Source organism: Papaver somniferum, unplaced genomic scaffold (genome assembly GCF_003573695.1).
Source record: "Papaver somniferum cultivar HN1 unplaced genomic scaffold, ASM357369v1 unplaced-scaffold_21, whole genome shotgun sequence".
Taxonomy (NCBI): Eukaryota; Viridiplantae; Streptophyta; class Magnoliopsida; order Ranunculales; family Papaveraceae; genus Papaver; species Papaver somniferum.
In genome coordinates, this window is record NW_020631041.1 from 6988994 (window position 1) to 7013400 (window position 24407).

Here is a 24407-nt window from a genome sequence, read left to right on the forward strand (position 1 = left end):
ATCAGGGAAGGGAAAAATGTTAAGGCCAATGAAAATTTGATTGATGAATTGAACATTCTCAAAGATGTAGAAGCGAGTGCAAAGTTTAGGGAAGCGGTGAAGGAGGAGGATCCAAAGAAAAATAGGAATAGCGTCACCACAAAAAGGACGTCTGAAGGTGCATTGAGAAGCGCCGAACCTGCTAAACGAGGACGAGGTGGTTGTGGATGTGGTCGTTGACGTGGTCGTGGTCGTGGTGGGGATGTTCATGAATGAATGGTTTCAAGCTTATGTTTTTAACTATGGATAATTATGGAGTCAAAACTTATGTCTTAAACTTATTGTCGAATTATGTTTGGTTGTATTCATAGTTTATGAATGACTGAATCTGGTTTCTTTTGAAAATTGTTTGTGTTTGTCTAAGACGCAACAAAAGAACCAACTACAATGTGTGTGCAAAAAATGAAGCATTCTGGAAGTTTCCAGTCACAATCGGTTTACATTTACCTATATAAAATCCGATTCGGACAAATCTCCAGGGGTTCACTTTCAGAATCGTTATATGTGGTCACATCATGTAATCTGATTCCTCACTAGTCCAGAAGGGGTTATAAATGACGAATGAAGTCTGTTATAAAACATGATTTATCACGGTTTTCATTTGTCATTCGAACCGTTATTTATTTAGTGTGACTCTTTATAAATGATAAACTGAAAACGTTATTAAGTATGACGGAAAAAAATTGTGACTTAAAGTCACATACAAAATCTGTTATTAAGTACCACGGTCATGTTGTCTAATATACAATAACAGATGACGCATGTCATATGAGAAGGTTATTTTTTCAAATAAAATAATAGCTGCCACGAAATTTTCATGCTTCTGATTCAGATTTTTAGAATCTGAAATTCATTCAATATTTGGTGTATCTGATTTCCGTTCAACTGAATCTGGACGCCAAAAAAAAAATCTAAGTAATTCTGAAAATGAAATAGAATCTTAAAGAAAACCGTAGAAATTAACTTCATTAAATGCATTAACCCTTGTAGTTTTATTACAAATTTGAATTCATTGCTCAATACAAAATTATCCGTCCAAAAATCCAAGAAACCAAAAAAGAAAATGACTTGGAGAGATCATAAGCTTCGACGAAATTCTGACTGAGCAAAAGTACAATTCAACAACATCGACAAATAACCTTGTTGCCATAAGCAATACTGTTGCACTTGTAAAAAGTAGCTCTACGCCTGTGCTCCCAGTAATAACCTTATTGCAAAACACTTCAATGCCACCTTAAGCGCCTGAAAAGAAAAAATTAAGAAAGGTTAAGAAGATCATTATGAGATAAGAAACATTCAACCAGGAAAAAATTCTCAGTACATAGACTATGGATAAGGGTGTATTTGCCATAGCAATCCGTACATAGAGCCTATAATTTTCATGCAACTCAATTACTTACTAAACACCTGTAAATAGAGAACGAGTTTTATTTATACTCATCATGCATTAACTAAACCTACCTAACAGGTACATCTCGATATGAGTAAGTAACCTGCTAAAGTACAATTCTTAATCTAGTGGTCTTTGGCATGTAACTTCAAGAAAAAGAAGTCATCTCTTTAGCCTTTAACCTATTTGTGTATCTCATTGACAATTTATGCAGGTCTGCATATAGATAATCTGCGAAATGAAACATATGCAAAACAATATCAGAGATTGCTTTCAAAAATCTCTTCTAATTAAAAAAACCTCATATATCAAGTAAGAGATTTCAGTTGCTTCCATCTGCATTAACAAAGTACAATTATAAGAATCACAGACAAGAGACCTAAATTTAAAGAACCTAATTGTGAAATGCACCAGGTGCAAAGAAAAGATATTATACCTCATTCATATTAAGATTTTAAGAAACTCACTTCGCTGCAGATTAAGAAACCACTTCTTGATTTGGTTTCAATACAATTCCAGCAGGAGCAACGACTTCACAATTCTACATTCAATCACCTGAAAAACTCATATTAATTATTATTACAGTAACTAGTCCCCCCACAAAACATGTAATATGGAGGAACCGGTCTTACTTTTCATGAACAAGAATGAGGCCAAGGTTTTAGAATTTTCCTGAACAAGAATGAGGCCAAGGTTTTAGAATTTTCCTGAATTGACATCAGATGACATATAGGATGGAAACATTGCCTTGAGTTTTATCTTTTCACCCCTAGTTGTGAATCTGAAAATCATCAAAGTATAAATTTCTAGATAAAACCACACATAAACATTGAAACCCCAGATTTTAAATCTTCTCAGATTGAAAACTACAACAAAACAGTCACTACAAACCCAAAAATCTAAAATCCTAACAAAGATAGAAAAATCTAGATGTATCAATTGGATTAAAAATCAAAGAACATCTCATGAATCCCATACCATAGAAACCCCTAAAAGGAACATCTCAAACAATAATAGAACTTTTATGTTAACTGTTTAAAAGGGAACTCAAACAAAATTTAGAAATCGATTTTACCTCGGTAAGACCTCCCACATTACTGGAATCACAATGAACAACTTGAATCGAATCAGATCGACCTGCATTAACAAGCATGAATAAATCAAAATCCCTAAAAAATTCCAGATTCAAAAACTAATCCGTTCACTTAAAACCCTAGAGTCTTCCCAACAATCTTCCCCAGATCGAATTTTTTTATGAAAACCCTAAAATCTTACAATTGTGTGAATTGAATTCGAATAAAAAAATCCATTGAGTCTTTATCTATAAAATGACAACCTCTTGGAGCCATTCCAACATCACACACTTAGCCTAGAAAATGGAATGGGAACCATATGAAGATTTGTGTCTCGTAAAATCATTTGCTAATACGTTCCATGAACGTCCTGCTGAAATCTATTCATTGTTTTGGAAGAGAGTTAAATAATTCTTTTATGAGCGCATGGGAAATTCTAAAAACCGAAAATGGAGAGAGTTGGCGTTTCAATTCAACTACATAAAAAGTGCAATGCGAGAATATGTTAAAGTTAGAAATATGGTGTACGACCATCATCCATGATCTCCTCTTAGGGAATAAATGAGTAATCCGATAATACTTATACTTATGTCATCGTTAAAAGTTTGCATACAAACATTTAAGAATTCATTGAATTTCAGCTGGAACGTTTCAATGGGCTATGCAGAATTCGTAACGGGAAAACTAAGTTCATTCACCATAAAGAATATACGATGTTGTACCCACGTGCTCGGAGATTCATTGGCGAACATTTGATGTGTCAAATTTTAGAATTGCCATACTGAATCCTATATATGTGATGCTCTAATTTCGTAAACTATGTAATGAATATTTTATTTCTTAAAGTGAGGCACAATCGGATTATGTGGACATAAATAAACATCGATTTCAGCAATTGGTTTATGTGCATATTGACAAAAACCCGATTCTGGGTTTACTTCGTCATTCGAGAAAACTGAACCCAGAAACTGATTACAAAAGCAATAACATCAACCGATTATGGATCGAGTTTTTCTGAAAAAATTAAAAAATTAAGGTTTTGATGATGAATTAATGTTAGTGAATTTCAGGGTTAACTTTACATCATTTAATCACCTAAATTATTATTAATTAACTACGGGTAGTTTTACCATTTAATAAAATAGTTGGATTATGATGTTTTAGGTCCTTTTGTCGTTGATGAAGATATGCCTCTAGCATCTTCGTTTGAGTTGGGTAAAAGAACCTTTCCTTTTAATTACCCTGAGAATTACTTTCCTCTGAATGACTCATAGGAAGCATCGTTTTGGTCAGCTAAATTTTCAGAGTTATTAATGAGTCTAGAACCTCTGAATCGGAACTTCTTGAAGTGGCCAGTGTACTGCTATCCCGGATCAGCAAAATGAAACTATTCTACCGGGACCGGGCCCGGTCAACAGAAGGCTTTCTTTTTCCCCTCTCATTAGTGCTAGAGATTCATTCGAATCCCTAATTTCAATTTCATCTTCTGCATCTGTGTATGATGGCATAAGCCCTCTCCCTCTTGGGGAGATTCATAAGAGCATCTCATATGCATTGCATACCCCCTTAACACAACCAAGAACAACTTTTAAAATTAACAATCTCAAATTTTTCATTCTCTTCATCTTCCGAAAAATTTTGTTCAATTCCTTCAGTTGAAGGGAATCTTTTCAGTTTTAATCAGTATGGGTCAAATATTAATGAACACGAAGCTCAATCAAGTAATTACCTACTAATTCCTTTCACAGAACTATCTTCTTCACAGAAACAGGAAGCGACACAAGTATTTCTCCATATTCTGCTTAAATTTATCATTTGCTATCATTCCTCCTGCTGCTTTAAGTTCATTTTTAAGTATTCATGTTATTTCCTATTTCCTTTGAAACTATATTAAATGCATGATTGTAGTTTAATTAGTCCATCTGATACTTTAGAAATCCTAATAAACAATAGTATTAGCTGATCAAACATTTTAACTACCTATTATGAAGGTTTTAGCCTGGAATGTTGAAGGATGCAGAAAGCCATTAACCCAAAACTATTTGACTAGTCTTCTAAATAAAGAAAAACCAGAAATTGTATTTTTGTCTGAAACAAAGAACCAAAGACCATTAGTCAAAAAACTGGTATCATCTTTACCTAACTACCATATTGTGGATCCTATATGCTCTGCAGGTGGATTAGTAGTATCCTGGATTGATGGTTTTCACTTTGAGATTGTACAATGGAATATAAATATGATAAATATTATTATCAATCCCTTTTTTGATACCAAACAATGGGTCCTTACATTCTTTTATGGTAGTCCTATCCTTCAAACAAAAACTTAGCTTGGGATTTCTGAAAAGAGATTAGTGATCAAATTTCTCAGAAATCTATGTCATGGATAGTTATAGGGGATTTCATTATGATCTTTAATCAATCAGAAAAACTAGGAGGTCTACCTTTTAATAAAACAAATAATGAATACTACTATAATATTCTTGATAAATCTGGTCTCTATGATCTAGGATATGTAGGCAATGACTATATATACATGGGACAACCATAGAGAAGGCAATCAAAATATTCAAGAAAGGTTGGACAAAGCAGTTATAAATGAAGATTGGAACATACAATTTCCAAATGCCACCTTAACCTATTTAGTATCAATAGGGTCTGATCATAGTCCCATTCTTCTATCTCTAGGTACTCAATTAACCAGAACTGAATGGATTTTTAAATTCCATGACACCTGGTTGAAGGATCAGTCATATATACAAGTTATTAAGGAATCTTGGGTTCCTTCATCTAGAGAACACACCTCCACTAGTTTAGTTCAGAATCTGAGTTATGTAGGAAAAAACTTATTAGATTGGAAAAAAAAACATCTATGGTCTACCATTTAAAAAAATTAATAAGTTACTAAAGGAAATTGAAAGACTACAATCACATAGGACAACAGAACATCAGAAGAACAAATTAAAGAACAAATTAAAGGAGTTAGAATCCCTTTATGATACTCAAGAAGCAATAACTAAACAACAATCAAGAGATAATATTATAGATTTAGGACAAAGAAATACTAAATACTTTCATACAATTACTTTAGGAAGAAGAAAATGGAACAATATAGAGAGCTTGACCAATGACCAAAATTCAGTAACTAAGAATAGAAAGGAATTTCATACTATCTTGACATCTTACTTACAAAAGCTTTTTTCTAAAGATACTGCAATCACATAGGACAACAGAACATCAGAAGAACAAATTAAAGAACAAATTAAAGGAGTTAGAATCCCTTTATGATACTCAAGAAGCAATAACTAAACAACAATCAAGAGATAATATTATAGATTTAGGACAAATAAATACTAAATACTTTCATACAATTACTTTAGGAAGAAGAAAATGGAACAATATAGAGAGCTTGACCAATGACCAAAATTCAGTAACTAAGAATAGAAAGGAATTTCATACTATCTTGACATCTTACTTACAAAACCTTTTTTCTAAAGATACTGCTGAGACTGACAATACTAAATCAATTTTTGAATATATACCTTCTATTGTTTCCCCTTCTGACAATGCTGGTATTTTGGAAATTCCCTCAATGGAGGAAATTTTTCTGGTTCTTAAAAATATGAAACCTAATAAATCTCCGAGGACAAATGGATTCACAACAAGTTTCTTCTTACATAATTGGGAAGTAGTGGGTCAACAAGTAACTAGTACCATCCAAAATTTCTTCAAAGAAAAGACTATGAACCCTGATTTGAATAAAACACATCTTTTTTTGATCCCTAAGATAAAACATCCAAAAAACCCTAGTCAATTCAGACCAATATGGCTCTGTAACACTGTGTAAAAGATTATAACTAAAATATTATCCGACAGGATTAAACTATATTTAAGAAAAATAATTTCACCTTTTCAGTCTGTCTTCCTATCTTCTAGGAAAATTTCGGATAATATTATAGTTTCTCATGAGATCATACATTCCTTTAAAATGCAAAACGCTAGAACATGAGGCTTAGGAATTAAAATTTATATGTCCAAAGATTTTGATAGAGTAAATTGGACTTTTCCGTTAAATGCTCTTAAAACTTTTGTCTTCAATGAGGATGTTTGAAAACTTGTGGAACAATGTATTTCCATCTATATTTGTCCTGTTAAATGGAACCCCTAGGGAATCCTTTAAACCTACCGGAGGTTTACGTCAAGGAGACCCTTTATCACCTTAATTATTTAGTATTTGCATGAATTTTTTTCTAGACTCGTTATAGTTCAGGAACAAAAAAAGTGCTTACATGGTGTTAAGATAACACCAAAAAGTGAATCCATATCCCGTTTTTTCTGTACCGATGACTGCTTACTATTTGTTAAAGCTAACTTACCAGAATGTAGAAATTTCCTAAATACTATTGCAACCTTTAGCAAGGCATCATGACAATTGATAAACTTTGATATGTCTGGAGTCTTTTTTTAGCAGGAAAGTAGAACCTAAACATCAAATAATGTTGCCAAAAATGTTGAATATAAACCATATAAACCTTAGAAATCCATACTTAGGAGCTCCTCTTTTATGGAGAGATCAAAAATAAAAACCTTTGCACCCAACTTGGAAGAAATGGAGTCTAAATCCAAAGGTTGGAAAAGTTTAGTACTTGCTCAACCTTGTAGGTCAGTTTTAAATAGATCTGTCCTCTCTAGTATCCCAACTTATCAGATAAGATGTTTTCTTTTGCTGAAAAAAATAGCTAACAAGATAAAAGCAATTTAGAGGAATTTCTGGTTGGGCAAGGATGCTGGTGGTAAAGGTTTTTACCCGAAGTCATGCCTTCACTGTGCAAACCTATTCTTAGTGGAGGTTTAGGTTTCAATGATGCTCGTAAATTTAATCTGGCAGTGTTAGCCAGAGTAACTTGGAGAATGATGAAAGAACCAAATGCTCTTTGGGTGAAAACATTGGTCTCTAAATATTTTAGCATCAAATCACCTTTTATATCTAAAACTTAAAAAAGTGGATCTTGGAAATGGAATTTTATTAGGAAAGGTGTGTACTTAGTTCAACAATACAATATTTGTGAAGTGGGTAATGGGTATGATATTAACATTTGGCAGGATAAATGGATATCAGTCTTAGAGGGAAACATCCACCATCTTCATAACTCTTGCAATAGTCACCTGGTCCTAGTATCTGATTTAAGTATCTTAGAAACATGTTCTTGGAATTTACCTTTGATTAACTCCATCTTTACTCCTGATATTGCTCTTAAAATTAGTCAAATTCACCTTTTTAGAAATAGTGATCAAACTCTCAAGAAAGACCAGCTTCGATGGATTTTAACCAAATCTGGAGATTTTACTGTCAAATCAATGTATGAAAAACTAAATGAGAATGGTTTAGACATAGTAAGCCTATCCTTACTGGAATCTTTTTGGAAATCTCTGTGGAAATTGAATGTCTCTGAAAGAATCAAACTTTTCTTGTGGAAATGCTTATACAAAGGTCTTCCTACTAATGTTAAACTAGCCGGTAAAGTTGTAGGTATATGTAACTCCCTAGTGTACTATGTGCGGAACTGAAAACAGAACATCCCCTTATTCCACTTCCCCTTTGCTAATGAGATTTGGAATGCTAATCCCAACCCTGTCGTATTAAACCTAAATCCAGGTAACAAAGTTTTAGATCTTTGCAAAACTTGGATGACTAATCCTAGGTCATACATATCCGTAAGAACTTATTCTTACTAATATGTGGTTCATCTGGAAAGAAAGATTTGACACCATTTTTGAAAACAAAAATAAAACAATTCATGCTCTTTCTCTGGAAATTATTAGACATACTGAATTTTGGTCAACTAGGAGAAATAAGTCCAACAAGCCTACACCAATTAACAAGAAAAAACTAAATCACATATGGAAGGCACCTAATAAAGACACACTAAAGATAAATGTTGATGCCACTTGGATCTCTATTTTAAATCTTTTATATTGACAAATGATGCAGGAGATTGTGACGGAGGGGGAGCAGGAAAAGCAGCTGGCTCCAATCCATAAGAAGCAGAAGTTTTAGGAGTTCTGCAGGCGACAAGTAGGGCAAAGGAAAAACAGATACAAAATTTTAGCATAGATCGAGGGAGACTGTGAATCCATTTTCAGATTCATCAATCGACACTCATCAGACATTTCATGGCGAGCCAAGGCCTATATGAATGAAGCAAATAGAATAACTCATCTTTGTAATAACTTTTTGGGTTTCTTCTTTATTCCCAGACTAGGAAATCAAGTTGGGGATATTCTATCTAAATTAGTTAGAAATTTGAATTCAACTATTAAATGGGGAATCCTTCCTCGGGTTTTTAGTATTAAACAACACTAAGTAGATAAATCTAATATTGAGATTTCTACATCCATATTAGATGGCTCTACTTCTTTTGTAACTCTTCCATAGTCTTAGTTCTTCAATGAAATATCTAATTTACAAAAATAAAATAAAAATAGAATAGTTGGATAAGGGATTTTACTTCACAATGTATTTTTCTTTTTGTGATTATCCTTGAAGAACATGTATACATATTTTAAAATTAATCGACTCTAAATTGAATTGTTTTTTAAGGACATAAGCGTTGGGAGATAATCAAATCATGGTCCCTACAGAAAGGTGCCAAAAAAGAATTGGGATATTTTGATGTTGGGTCCCAATTTGTGACCAATGTTACATTTGGGTCCTAAAAAGTCTAATATTAGAGTTTGGGTTTAAAGACCGTGGTTGACTGTGTTGACAGTTACAATATCTAGTTAAGTATGAAAATGACCAACATAATACTATACTTTGATTTATTTACTTACATTGCCATTGGACATTCTGTTAATGACGTATAGGAAAATGCCATCAATCAAGTGCTGAGATTGATTTAGAAATTTCCCAAACAAGATTAGATTTGTTGATTTCACAATCAAGTGCTGAGATTGATTTAGAAATTTCCCAAACAAGATTAGATTTGTTGATTTCACATGAGAAAATTAGGCTAAGGCCCAACCCATGGATAACCCATAATATGAGGTCCTTAATTAAAAGAAGTTTATATCTAGGCCCTGAATTATTAAAAGACATTCATACCCTTACATATATTGTCAAGGCCATAAATTAAATAAAATTTAAAACTAAGCCCCTAATTAAAAAAAAATTTAAAATTGGGCCCAAAATTATTAAAAATACATGTATTACTTTAATATTCATTTACAATAATTTCTTAGCATGTGTAACTAGAAGTTACACACACATCTGTCTTGTGTAATTGAGAGTTACATATGCATCTATCTAGTGTAATTGAGAGTTACACATGAATCTGATTTGTGTATTCAGCGTCAACTCCAATTCCAGCGAGACCATTACCACATTTAAGCAATTAGCTTTTATGAAGTTTAAATCTCTGCCTTTTCTTCTTGTCTTCTTCACTCCAAAATGCTTGCATATCTGCAAAGAAATAAACATCCATGGATTAGGTTGGATGAACAAAAAGAAAAAAAGAAAAATAAATTATATAACAATTGTAAGGAAAAATTATAGAACAACACATGATAACCTATCTTAGCATGTGTAACTGGGAGTTACACAAGCATCCGACAGTTACACATTCGTATGACTTGGATACCTAGCATGTGGGATTTTTTGGTTGCAAGTTTTTTCATTTTAGCGTGTGTAACTAGGAGTTACACATGCATATGTCTAGTGTAAAGAGGAGTTACACATGCATATATCATGTGTAACTGAGAATTACAGATACACCTGACTTGTGTAACTAAGAGTTAGACATCCATATAAAGCACACATTTTCAACTATAAAAGAGCTAAGAATCATCACTTCTCACCTGGACATTATACAACATCCTTATCTATCCAGCCACAAACTGCAAGAATATTCCAGAGCTTTGGTAAATGTTCTTGGTTCTCTTGGTAAGCTAGTGTCTTATCAGTGCACGCAAACCACATCAAGTCCTGCATAGACATCAATTGATATAGAAAAGGTTACAATTATTCAGAAATTATTTTCATAGAAAGATTGAAATACCATAGTCGAGACACCCCTAAACAAGCATGTGTAATCAGCTGATACACGTACAAAATCCATGCGTAATTCGGAGTTACACATGCATCCTTCTAGTGTAACTGGGAGTTACACATGCATATGTCATGTGTAACTGAGAATTACACTGGCAGCAGCAACATTCACATCAGCCATAAAAAAAAGACCCATACAAAGGAGCACATCTAACAATAGATAATCCTGAGCTATAGAAAGTATACATACATGTACAAGATGACTTAAGAGCGTAATTTCAGTGTTTACTTCTTTTTTTATCCATTCATATACAAATTGCAACAAGGAAAAACATAATCCAAGCACAACCCAGGACCAAAAACAGGTCATCAGCACAACATAGTAAATATCTCTGGACACTAAAATGATACTAGTTATGCTACTTTCATTATTCATGCAAGCATTTTTTTTCTACTGTTTTCCCAGTGCTTTTTTGGTTTCCGTTGACAGGAAAAAGTTACAAACATAAGACTATTAGGAGTGTAACTGCGAGTTACACATGTATCTGACTTGTGTAAATAAGAGTTACACATGTATATAGCATATGTAACTAGGAGTTACACTTTTGCATGACTTGTGTGCTCAGAAGTTACACATGTATATAACTTGTATATTCGGAAGTTAACATGCATATTGGTAAAGAAGATCTTATGGAAAATATGAATATCATCCCAAAATAAATGTAAATGCTAGCGTCAGTAGATATGGGAGCAGCATACACACAAATTATAGTTATAAAACATAATTCCTAACAATTGAAAAATGGAAGTGCTTCTACTTAGATCCAAGTCCTATTGCAAATTAATCATATACGGATTTAAAGATCAAGCAGAGATTGTACTAAAAATAGCTAGAAATAATTTTACCCGGTATCAATCCAAAGAGGTTGAACTGAACATAAAAATTATGACCAACAAAAGAAAGAAAGAAGAATGAAAAAATCATGCCTGCCTAGTCAATTTTCCTCCAAAAACCTTTCTAGTCCTTGGCGTATCTGGCAATGTGATTCTGCGGAATAAGTTCACCTTCAAAACATAAGAAACGAGTAATTAATAAGGGGTAAACCAAATATTAGTAGATAGAATTGCAAGAGGAAGTCATTATTCATTGGAAACATACTTCAAGTGGATCCAAATGCAGTATACGTTCCAATAATGAGGTCTCATGAGTTTCTTCCACCCACCAGATTGATTTTGGCTATAGCAAAGTAGTATGTTCATGGGGTAACACCAGACAAGAGAGCTGCCATATACAATAAAAACTATTGGATATCAATTTGTGATTTACCATTTCCTTACTTAACTAAGGTGCATTTTATCAAATTAATTAAACATAATGAAATATGATAAATAGATACCTCATCTAAAGCGATTACGTCAGCCTGATGATAAGAAGTTCGATCCCCTAGAAACAAAAAAAAATCAAGCTAAAACTACTGAAAGGAAAATTTTGAAGCTAAAAACGATAGAGTTTGCAATTTCCCGTAGAAGTTAAATGCACTTGAAGTCTATCCAAATTTATTTTTAGTAATTCTAAACCATCCTCATCTTACTTCCTCTTCAATTTCTTTGCCTTTTAATTGCATCTAGTATTTTTACTTTTGTCTTTTCCTTCGCTCCTGCAACATGAGCTTTAACCTTCTTTGTTCAACCACTTTCCCTTGTTGAATGTCGTTTCCTAGCATCAAAAGCAAAAACAGCTTCCAATTTCATATCCACCAAGAACATATGAAATCGAAAATTAAAAGAGAATGAAATTCAAATTAAATCTACGGGTAATAGAGGTGATGAGTCGTTGATATCGAATCTCTAATCAGTTTTTAGATCGCAACTTGAAATTGAGAGTTAAAATAATTTTGACGAAGAACATATCTGAAAAATTTGTCTAAAATTTTTCAAAAAAGATACACTCATACAACCAGAAAGAGTAGATGATTGTAAATCTAAGACCTAATTTCGATCCAGACGAGTTAATTGAAAAACGCCTGAAGATTTAGGTAAAGTATTTTTCTCAGATTTGTTTCTGAAATAAATAAATAAAATCTCTCAATCGAATCATAATCACAAATAGAAGAGGATACTTATCTATACTTAGCTTGCTGATGAACTTTTGTTGAATCTGCGGGTCAATTAATTGAAATTTGTTTCTCGGATCCATTACTTTCTACTGCAACTGATGCTCCTCCTTCTCCTGATGGTGGATTTATGATCTCTATCGTCGCCATCGATTGTCTCTGGTAAAAATAAATCAGTTGTCTCTGCTCAAAATCAATGTAGAAGCCCTAAAAAATGTTTTCGTAAGAACTGGAGAGAGGAAATGAAATGAGAAATGAAAATATCTAATGAGTTTCCTATGATATAAATAGTAAAGGGTAATATAGTCATTATTAAAATTCGGAATTATTAATTATGGGCCAGATCTGAAGAAAATTTGATATTTTAGACCTAGTAATAACATCTTTCTGAAATATGGAGTTGACAATGAAAAACCATTTTATGGGCCTTCTATATATTGAACCCATATAATAGAGGGTTATAATATTTTTCTCATTTCACATTCTCCTGCTACTCCATCTTCACTCTCTCTCTCTCTGTGGTTCGACACTCACCTCCGTACTCGAAACACAAATCAGTATAAATCTAGTTACAAATACAACAACCAAAATGTGTGTCAAGCTATTGCGAACCATTATCTCCGTTCTTCTTGTCTCATCCTCCTCTTTTCTCTTACATTTTCTCCGTGGTACCTGTATATCCGATCACAATTCATTAGTTTACTAGCTAAGATTGCATAAAACAAGCTAAAATTTCGATCCGTTGATAAACCCTAATAGACCTCGCATATTAGACATAAGAAAATCCAACTTTCTTTATCGATCAAAAAGGAAAAAGAAAATCCAACTTTACTAACAATAAGATTTTCAGTTTATGTAACTTTGAGTTGGTGGTGGTTCATGTAAAGTCTAATTTCCGTCCAATTTTAAGGGATAAAATAAATACTTAATTGTCAAGACAGTCAACTTTGATATGAGAATCCAAACTCTAATATTAAACTTTCTAGGACCCAACCGAAACACTGGTTAGAAAATCTGGACCCAAAAAGTCCAGCCCCCCGTATATTTGTCGCTAGGTTATTCCTTTACATCATTTTACTTTTCATTTCTTCGTTCCTCACTTCTTCTAGTTCCGGCGACTGGCGAGGTGAAACTTAATTGGTGATTCGGTAAACTGTAGTTGACCAATCTCTGGTAGGTTATCTACTCTCTATAAACTCTATTTAATACTCTCTGAGTTATTTCTTTTTAATGTTCAATCATTTATAACTTAGGGTTTATATTTTATGTCAAATTCATTGATGTGATATGAAATTGGTTTGATTAGTTTGTAATTTGTATGTATTTATCTCAAATGATGATTCTTTTGTCCTTTGACCTTTGCTGTTACTCATTGGTTAGAAAGTTGTGAAACCTAAGTCATTGGTTGGCAAAGTTTTTTCTATTTTTAGGGGAAAGCATAAAACTAGAGCTGATTTGGTTTTTATGTGTTGCAGTAATGGTGAGCATTCCGGAGGATATCATATCAGATATCCTTGTGAGGGTACCCGTTAAATCGATTGGAAGGTTCAGGTGTGTATCGAAAGCATGGTGCAAGTTATTGAAAGACCATAAGTTTGTTAAAATGCATCTTAAGCATGCTCATCAGATGAACAAGTTCAATATTATGCACCATAAAGTGGGTTTTACTGAATCCAACACTATACGTTATGATCCATCATCATTATCAACATGTAATGATCTTGTTAGTGTCAGTTATCCTTTTTTATCGGATGAATGTTTGGGGTTGGATTTTATGGATCTTCTAATGGTCTGGTTTGTTTAACTTGTCGTGAGGCTTCGGAGGCTAATACTCGTAGTCATAACATTGTTGTCATATGGAACCCGTGTACTAACGAATTTAAGAAATTACCAATATCACCCAGTGAAGAATCGATCGATAAACTACATCCGATATGGATATCGAGGCGGTTGCGAGTCGATGTACAATATGGATTTATTTATGATGACAAGATAGAGGTCTTCAAAGTTGTAAGTCTTGGGATTTACAGATGCAACAAGTATCAGTGTGAGATCCATGTCTGCACATTAGGATCTAACTCATGGAGAAGACTTGAGGACATCCCTTATGATCTTAGTAGTGCCAGCAATTTAAATGAATTAGCTCGGGTGCCTGTTAATGGAGCACTTCACTGGAAAGCATTTCGTGAATCAATGGGACAAAAAACTGAATTTATCCTTTCCTTTAATTCGAAGAGATCCAAATGCCTAACGTGTTTGATGGAAGTTTCAAAACAATTTTGTATGTGTTGAAAGAATCACTTTGCTTACTTCGTATTATATCTTCGTCAAGGGTTGAGTTGTGGGAGTTGAAGGAATATGGAGAGAAAGATTCTTGGACTAAACTTTTCAACATTGACATAAAAAACCTTTTTGGGCATGTTTCAGGTTTGACACCTTTGGGATCTTTTGAAAATGGTGAAATTCTGTTTGGAATGTGTACGGATGATGCATTTAGCGTCGGTTTATATGATCCTGGGTATGAAACAAGCATAACACTTCAGGTGTATGATGGTATGAAAATATTTTCAGATCATCTTTCTGTCTATAGGGAGAGCTTAGTTTCTCCCAATTTATGGAGGCACGCAGAAATACAAGATGAAGAAAATTGTTAAGAATAACTCTCGGAAAATGAAATGTTCAAGATGATGTGGTCAAAATCATATGCACGTACGTATTATGTTTTCTCTTAATGTGATTTTTCTTTGTGTTTGCTGATATAAATATATATACACATATATCACTAACTATAAGATTTTAGAAGTGCTCTAGGTGTATAAATGTTTTGCTTGTAACTCTGTAAACAAATATAGGGCTCGGATTCTATGACTAAATATGCTAGAAAAACTCTTTTGTCTAGGTGTTGGACGCATGCTCCACCTGATTTCATATCATGGAAACTCTTTTTACTTTTGTATTTTCTAGACGGTCTTTTTTCTCTATTTTTAATATGCTAGTGTATCTAGTACAACTTTTTCAAAAAGAAGCTCAAATTTTCCCATGTATCTGTTCTGCAGTTTCAAATAGCAGTGATCACTCATCTCCACAGTGATCGACTTCTGAAACTTCCCCATGTATCTGTTTCTCAGGTCGACTCCTTTAAGTAATTGTAATTTTTGGAGTAGATCAAAGGCTGAAGTATAGCAGAGAAGAACTGCTACAGATGCAATATTCGCCACTTCCGCAATCCTCTCCTAGAGTAGTACTTCCACAGATGCTGACAGAGCGATTCTAAACGTTAGGCTTGTCACTGAAGAGAGGAAGGGGTTGGTACACTGCCATCAAGTCCCTTCAGGAGTTATCCCATATGTTGTTATCAAGACTTTTTTGTTATTTGGTGTACTATATTGTGGAATCGTATGCCTGGAAACAGCTAATGGAAAATTTCAGCTTCTTTTTGAAATTTTGAAAAAGTTGTACAATAAAGAAACATAAAAGATAGAGAAAAAACAGCAACTAGAAAATAGAGAAGAAGTTAGCTATACATCCGCAACACTATTTTACTGCCCTGTTGACAAAGTTACAAGCCGATTTATAAAAAAACTTCAAGCACCTAGAACACTCCTAAATGATCAGTTTATTGGTAACACCAAACAAAATCACATAAGGTAAACAAAAAATAAGGCACATAATACATGCATAAGACGAAACCAAACACCTATAACACTACTAAACCGTCAAGAACATGCCGAATGATCAGTTTATCGGCAAAACCAAACAAAATCACATAAGTTAAACAAAACTATAAGGCACATAATACATGCATAAGACGAAAGACATCATCTTGAACTTATCCCTAAATAATTTTCTTGGTCTTCTGTTTCCAGTTGCCTTAAATAAGTGCCCGAGGTCCTGAGTTAGGAGAAACTAAGCTCTCCTTATACAGTTTGAGGACAATTTCACACAATCATAAACCTGAAGTGTTTTAGTTGTTTCATGCTCTGGATCATATAAAACCACATTCAAAGCGTTATCCGTACACATTCCAAAAAAGAATTTCACCATTTTCAAAAGATCGTAAAGGTGTCAAACCTATAACATGCCCGATGTTGAAAAGTTTAGTCCAAGAATCTTTCACTCCATAGTCCTTCAACTCCCACAACTCAACCCGTGATAACATAGGAATAGAGGCAATTAAACAAAGAGACTCATTTAACACACATATATCTGTTCGGAACATTCCACCACACAAGTTAGGCATTTGGATCACTTCGAATAGCTCCTTCTCCATATAAAGAGAGAGGATAACTTCAGTTTCCCGTCCCGTTGCTTCTGGAAATGCTTTCCAGTGAATAGCTCCATTAACAGGTTCCCGAGCTACATAAGGTAAACCACAGTGGTTATGAAGATCATAAGGGATGTCCTCAAGTCTTCTCCACGAATTAGATCTTGATGTGTAGACATGGATCTCGCACAGAGGCCTATTATTATAAACCCCAAGACTTAAAACCTTGAAATCCTCCATCTTGTAATCATAAATAAATCCATATTGAACTTGTAAGCCTAACTGTTCTGTTGGTGATAGCTTATTGATCGATTCTTCACTTGGTGATAATGGTAATTTCTTATATTCGTTAGTACACGAGTTCCAGATGACAACAATGTCAGGATCATGAGCCCACCCCCAAGATGAAGTAGAGCAATTGACACTAGCAAGATCAGTACATGTTGATATTGATGGATCAAAACCTATGATGAGGAATTCATTTATGATATAGTGCTTGATATTAAACTTGTTCATTTCATTAGAATTCTTGTGGTGCATTTTAACAAACTCACCGCCTTTCAATAACTTGAACCATGCCTTTGAAACGCACCTGAACCGCCCGATCGGTTTTACCGGCAACCTGACAAGGATGTCTAATATGATATCCTGTGGAATGTTCACCATCACTGCAATCAAAAAAAAAAAAAAAAAATCAGCTCTTTAACTTACAAATAAAAATGACAAACAAATCATGGATTTTGAATCGTAGCTCTTTGCCTTAAAACATGCTTTGAACTTACACAAAATCTTCGACATTAGTAACTTATCATGATTCATGACAATATGAACCCTAATAGTGTAAACAAGATAACAAGAAAAATACTTGCAAGAAGAAAAATAAGGTAAGGATACAACTGACCTTCAAAATGATTGAGAAGAAATTTCTGAGATTTTTCTGTTCTTGAAGATTTGAGGAAGGTCTTTTACTTACCTGGGTTCAACACTCAAAACCCCCTATTCTTTTTCCTAAGAGCATCTCCAATGCTAGGGTGGAAGTCATAACAAATATGCCACATAAGATTTAAGACTTTTTTCATCTTCATCTTCAATGTAAGGGTCAAGGTCCTTGGAAAATGTGAGATGCGTGTGTGGGATAGAAGAGAAAGTCTAAATAAGACCTTCTCCATAATCTTAGGTCTAAGACCACATCATCAATTTGCCTCTATGTTAATTTAAAAGTTATTAGATAAAACCTTGACGACCGGAGATAATTTTTGTGTTGAAAAGTCTTTAACTTTATTTGTTTTGTCCATATGTGAATGACCTCTATAAAAATGTGATATTTAGACCTCTACATGGGATGCTCTAGAGACACTTTGAGGAGCTTGCCCAATACCACATCCATACAAAAGAAGGCAAGTCAGCTTATTGATTATATAGAAATCATTGACTTTTTGAAAAATGCACTGACTACTTTCTTTCTTGGAAGGGCCTCTGTGACAGCTGCTTGAGCCCATATAGAAAGTACAAAACAAAACAAAAAAATTCCCATTTTACCGATCAGTAAATTTCTTCATTCCTTTTCATCGTGTTGCAATAGAGGCCTATCGACTAAGTTTAAACTATTGACTTTTTGTTGAGTTGGAGAGTTGGAGTGGGTTGCAATGCCGTCTCAAGGGCCTTCAGGGCTCATCACTACCTTCGGGTATCTTCAAGGATACACTACGCTCTAGGCATAATCTACATGCATGCAGTGTACTGTATCGTATTTATCTGTGGAGTACGAAAAATCACAATATGCCCGATGGAAACTCTTAAACTTGCAAACAGAGAATGAAAATTTCAGTTTCTTTTCCAGAAACTTGTACGGATACAATAAAGAAGATACATGTATAGGATCATAGAGAAACAAAAAGTCTTAGTTTTTTTTTCTTGTTTTTAATGAAATACACTTCAGGTGGAGTACCATACAGAGAGTTTTCTAGGATATACTTAGCCATACAATACTTATCCCCGCTTAGAAAGTTACAAGTTGATTGGGCAAAAGATTAAACACCTATATATATAATACTCCAAAGATAATCTAGTTAAGAACATACCAAACGATAAATTTATCAGCAACACAAAACAGAACCACAGAAGGTAGGGAAAAAGATAAGATGTACGTGCATGACAGTCACATCATCTGGAACTTATCTCATTACTAGCGGATAGTACATTGTTATACCTCAAAACCATCTTCCTCTTTCGAGAGTTTTCCTGAATCACTTTCTTCATCTTTTGTTTCTGCTTGCGTCAAGTAAGTACCCGAGTTGGGAGAAACTAAGCTCTCCTTACAGACATAAAGACAATATGAGTATGTTTTCATACCATCATAAACCTGAAGAGCTCTAGTTGTTTCATGCTCTGGATCATATAAAACCACATTAAATGCATTATTCCTATCCATTCCAAATAAAATTTCACCATTCTCAAAAGATCGCAAGGGTGTCAAATGCGCAACATGCCCGAAAAGCTTATGTATGTCGATGTTGAAAAGTCTAGTCCGAGAATCTTTCACTACATGGTCCTTCAACTCCCATAACTCAACCCATAAGAGAGAAACATAACCAAGCAAGTAAAGAGACTCTTTTAATACACACGAAGTTGTACAAAACATTCCATTAAACAAGCTAGGCATTTGGATCTCTTCGGATATCTCTTTCTCTGCATTAAAAGAAAGGATTACTTCAGTTTTTTTTCCCCTTGGTTCACGATATGCTTTCCAGTGAAGGGCTCCATTAATAGGCACCCGAGAAAATTCAGGTGTAACATAGTGTTTATGAAGATCATATTGGATATCCTCAAGTCTTCTCCATGAATTAGATGCTAAGGAATACACTCAGATACTTGTCATTATAAATCCCTAGACTTACAACTTTGAAGTCCTCCATCTTGTGATCATAAATAAATCCATAACGTACTAATAACCCGAACCTTACACTTGGTAATCGTTTACCAATAGATTTTTCAATTGGTGATATTGGTAACTTCTTATACTCGTTGATAGACGGGTTCCAGATGACAACAATGCTAGGAGGATTGATCTCTCTAGCATCACAGAAAGTTAAACAAACCAAACCATTACAAGACCCCCAAAATCCATATCCATGATAATCATCAGATGATAAAGGGCAACTGACACTAACTATAGTTGCAGGAAATCCTACAACTACATCCATACAAAAATCTAAACAATACTCTAAGAATTCATGGTAAAAATTATTTGTTTATTCATTAAGATCTCAAGTTGGATACAAGATAATACAAAGACTTAACTTGCTCTCCAAATAAACTTTCTCTCTCCTAATTTCTTGTCTAACTCTCTTTAAAGATCTCTCCCATTATATGATATCCTTTCCCTTTATATAGGATATTACATAGTGGATGACAGCTAACAGATCTCCTATTTACGGAATCACTGTGCGTCACAATCGCTCATGTACATTCGCTCAACTTCGCACACTTTACACTTCGCATAGATCATCACACCTTACTCGTGACTGTGCTGACATCATCAAATACGTCATCTCACTTTTGCTATGTGCGATGGTCTTCGCTTATATTTGATGATTGTTATTTCGCATACATAACGAATGTGCCATATTTCACTCATATGTTTTATTTCTTCTCATGTCGTTCCCTTTATAAATTGAGCGATATGAGAATCTTTCAATCCAAATTATCGCACATGTTTATTTCTTCATATTTTTTTTTGCCGACATTCTTCCGCAATTCCAACCTATCTATCTGCACGTATAGATTCTTCTACTTTTTACCGATGTAACCTGTTTCTAACCGGTCATCTCTTTTACCTATTTATTAATTTATCCTAGAGAAATAACTTCTTCTTCTCTTCTGATTTCGTTTTTTCTTTTCAAATTCTTCGAGACTATTTTATCTTTCTGCTACTGCTTCTCTGATTCATCTTTTACTGCTGCTGTTGTTCTATCACTATTATTTCATGGATACCAACTCAAGGTTTGTGTACTCTATCAGAATCAACCTTTTTATTTTATGATAATCATGATTCCTGATCATAATTGTTAATTTCAATTATGATTGTTGATCTTATGATTAACTTAACTTCCATACTGTTTGCAGGAAAAGCTCTTCTTCAGGTGTCCTTAAAATAACCGTCCCCAACCCTAAATCCTCTTCAGAAGCCAAGGACAAAGAATCTCACAAGAGGAAGGCTTCGCACAACAAAGAAGTAAGAAATATCCTATTTTTTATTAAATAATATTGCTGCCTCTATTTCTTATCTGCGTTATTTTCGCAGGATTCCGATTGTGAGATGGGTGGTGGAAAAGGACCGAAACTTAAGAGAGTTCGCAAGCCTAGAACTCTTAAGTCAAATATTTCTATTCCTGAATTTTGTGTCGCATACGTCACCCCTTCCACTCCTTTCGAAACGACAATTCAAAATAATATTTATCCTGCTCATGCGAATGTTTCTGTTACTCTCGAAGAAATCTTTCCTCCTGAAGAGAAAATTGTTGTTGATCAAGGGATAAAGGATACCCCTACTCATGCCTCTGCGATTTTTTCGGATGTTGTTCAAACTGTTTCAACCCTTGTGAACACTCCTTTCCTCGCGAACACTGATACCATACAGAATAATACATATATTCCTAATTCTGCGAATTTCACTATTCCTCCTCCTTCTATTTCTGCCTCCCCTTCTTCATCTTCCTCTTTCTTATTGGAACCCCTTTCTCTTGATAAGAAAGTTTTGGAGAGTGTAAAATTTGCTTCTCAAACTTTACTCGACGTCATCTACTCTGCTCATTCGTCCACCAATGATCCTCACAAACTTCGCATTTTCTCTGTTTTAAGTAAACTGCTATGCGAGTTTCCTTCTGATAAAGCTACAAGGGATGAGATACATTCTCAAATTTATCCAAGCTTTCGTACCGCTTTAGATGTCTTGGTACGTGTCTTTTGTATATGTTTTCTTGATTATAATATCTTAATTACTTATCCTTATCTTTTTTCTTCTTCAGGAATCTTATCGTCGAATGATTTTAGCTGAAAGGCGTTTTGAATCTAGCTGCTCCCAATTAGAACTTTCGCATCAGAATACTCTTTTAGAAAAGGAAGTCGGTAGGCTGAAATGAGAGCTCCAAGTTGCAATCCTTGATTCTGAAGGTCTTCGCAACCAAAACCAAAAACTTAGAGGTATTTTTCTCTTTATTTATTATATCTTATATTGCATTTCTTCGCTTATCCATGCTCTCTTTTTTTTTATAAATTTTCTCCATGCATTTATTAAGATTTAGACCAGAAGCGAGTTGCGGAGAGATTCACCTTTCCATTTCTTGCTGAAGACACTCGTGCGAATAATGAGAAGTTGCAGATTCAATTAAATCAACTAAATAACCAACACTCATATTCGCTTGACCAAATTAACAATCTAACTCATAAAAATAGTCACCTTACTCAAGAGAATGAAGTATTAAATGCTCATATTTCCCGCTTATCTAAATTGTTGCATAGTGCTGACTTAAGACGCCAAACCTTGTCAGATGAAAATCATACTCTTTCTGTGGAGAAACCTTCCTTTCTAAAGAAGGAAGCAATGTTTTAGCGTCAGTACTTAATTCTTCTAAAAGTAAATGATGATCAAGAACAAGCTCTTCGCTCACTAGAAGTTCAGAACGAAGCATCATTTAAGGAATTAAATACCCGAATGAAAAAATCATGCAAAGTAAAATAAACTTGGCTGTGAAGATGAACCAGCTTCAAGAACAATATAATCAATTGAAGCATTCTCATGATGTCCTTAAGAAAAGGAATAAATCCCTCTCTATTGAGGAAAAAAAGATTTGATCCCGCCTTAATAGTTTAGTTGGTGATGATTTTGATAAAGTTATGGAAAGTATGAAGAATAATACTCTTGCCTTTTCTAAATTCTGCAAAGATAGTCAGCTAGAGTTGCCTGCCTTATTTTTCTTTTCCTTTTATTTATTTCTTTGGAATTTATCAATACGAATTTTGTTCTCAAGTTGTGATTCTATATTAATCTTTGCAGAGTCCGAAAAGTCGACTCAATTCACTATTTCCCAGTTGAGATCTGACTTAGCTAAAGTTCGCAAAGATCGTGCGAACCTGGAAATATCCTATACAAATCTTGAGGTTTCTCTTACTGCTTCTAGGGATCGGACGTGAAGAAGATTCGCATATCTTCAAAATTTCATGGAAATGAATGCCAGAAATATTGAGAAAGAAGTTATTCGCAAGGCTCATGTTAATGCTCAAACTTTAGTTAATCAAATTCTTCTGAGCAACTCTCTTTCTCCAGTAACTGTCCCTCCTCTTAATATAAGTGGGGACGAGAAGTATCCTGAGCCAGATAGTGACTATGAATTTGTAAGCGATGAAAAAGATCATGAAGATGATATTGATGCTTCCTTTTCAGAGGATCAACTCGAGAAGGAAAAATCTGGCAATGTGGACTTTGTTGATAAGGCTAATGCTGAAGTTAAGGACCTGAATCCAAGCCACAAGATTGATGCTGAAAAGTCTTTGATTGAACAAGATGTACATTTTGACAATGCTTAGTCTTCTCATTCTTTAACTATCTGAACTCCCCTCCTACATTTTGATACATTTTGAACTTGTTTCTTGACAAGAAAGATAATATCTTTTTATTTTAACTCCCATACTTTCCTCTTGTTATATGTCTTGTAAGAAACAAGTGTGCGAATTTATTTATTTCGCTATCTTTCGCAGATTCCCTGCAAAATAACAGTAGTTTATATATAACTTTTCTCATGAGGTCTTATTTTTCCTTCCTAAGTAAAGCTCTTATTTTTCCTTAATTTATCTTTTATTTCTGTGCGACGAGATAGCAGGCGGTCGTTACACCTAAATGTAAGGACCCTTTGATCTCGCCTTATCATATTCTTGTATTATTGCCTCTTCAGGTTTCTAATGTGCGTAAATATGACAAGCCTTAATACTCACATGAGTAAAAATCCTCATGACATTTACGTGTTTTGACACAATTCAGCTCCCTAATGGAGGGTGCCTTCCTTATATTCCCCCTGGTTGCCCCTTCAAGGAAGCTTACCTCTACCGGGTTAAGGTTGGCTCCTCCCATCCGGTAATACAACAACCAATTGATTTCGCAATCTCTTATCCCTCCACCGATAAGGTTTATGGTTACGAGACCTCACCCTAATTGAGGTTTCTTCGGACCGAGCGCATCATAGTCAGGACTTGTCAAGAGTGGCAAGGTACGCTCCAGACGCCCCGGGCACTCTTGACTCAACCGTGTACCTCGGCGCCCTGATCGAGTTTCTGCACTCCTTATGAAAGATCTTATTACCCCAATATTTTGATTTAGGTGTCTCTCCTGGATGGGCATTTTCGTCACCCCAAATCTCCATTACTCAAGTTCCAGGGTCGATGTAGCTTTCCCTTGAGTCATGCTTACCAGATTTTCCCCGACTAT

The 24407-nt window shown here is 34.4% G+C and overlaps 2 protein-coding genes and 1 long non-coding RNA gene across 3 annotated transcripts; all 3 read right to left on the reverse strand.

Annotated features, from left to right (window-relative positions):
- Positions 1-1703: 1703 nt before the first annotated feature.
- LOC113339863 lies at positions 1704-2546 on the reverse strand. The gene is made up of 4 exons (XR_003355167.1): positions 2505-2546; positions 2062-2210; positions 1866-1984; positions 1704-1765 (listed from the first exon to the last, which is right to left on the reverse strand). It is a non-coding gene; the product is annotated as an uncharacterized LOC113339863 (long non-coding RNA).
- A 14126-nt stretch (positions 2547-16672) lies between these two features.
- On the reverse strand, positions 16673-17725 carry LOC113339511 (F-box protein CPR1-like). Its single transcript, XM_026584766.1, has 2 exons — positions 17710-17725; positions 16673-17595 (listed from the first exon to the last, which is right to left on the reverse strand). The coding sequence occupies exons 1-2, from the start codon at positions 17723-17725 to the stop codon at positions 16673-16675; spliced, it is 939 nt and encodes a 312-aa protein (XP_026440551.1).
- Positions 17726-19130: 1405 nt separating this feature from the next.
- Positions 19131-20130, reverse strand: LOC113339512. Its single transcript, XM_026584767.1, has 2 exons — positions 19908-20130; positions 19131-19777 (listed from the first exon to the last, which is right to left on the reverse strand). Exons 1-2 carry the CDS (start codon positions 20128-20130, stop codon positions 19131-19133), a joined length of 870 nt encoding a protein of 289 aa, XP_026440552.1.
- Between the last annotated feature and the right edge of the window lie 4277 nt (positions 20131-24407).

What these genes read in the sequence shown, in the direction of transcription:
- LOC113339512 (XM_026584767.1), bottom strand. Translation starts at nt 20,130, where the DNA reads ATGGATGTAGTTGTAGGATTTCCTGCAACTATAGTTAGTGTCAGTTGC. An exon ending in ACCAATTGAAAAATCTATTG is followed by an intron (nt 19,778 to 19,907) that starts GTAAACGATTAC and finishes TGTATTCCTTAG; the next exon opens with CATCTAATTCATGGAGAAGA.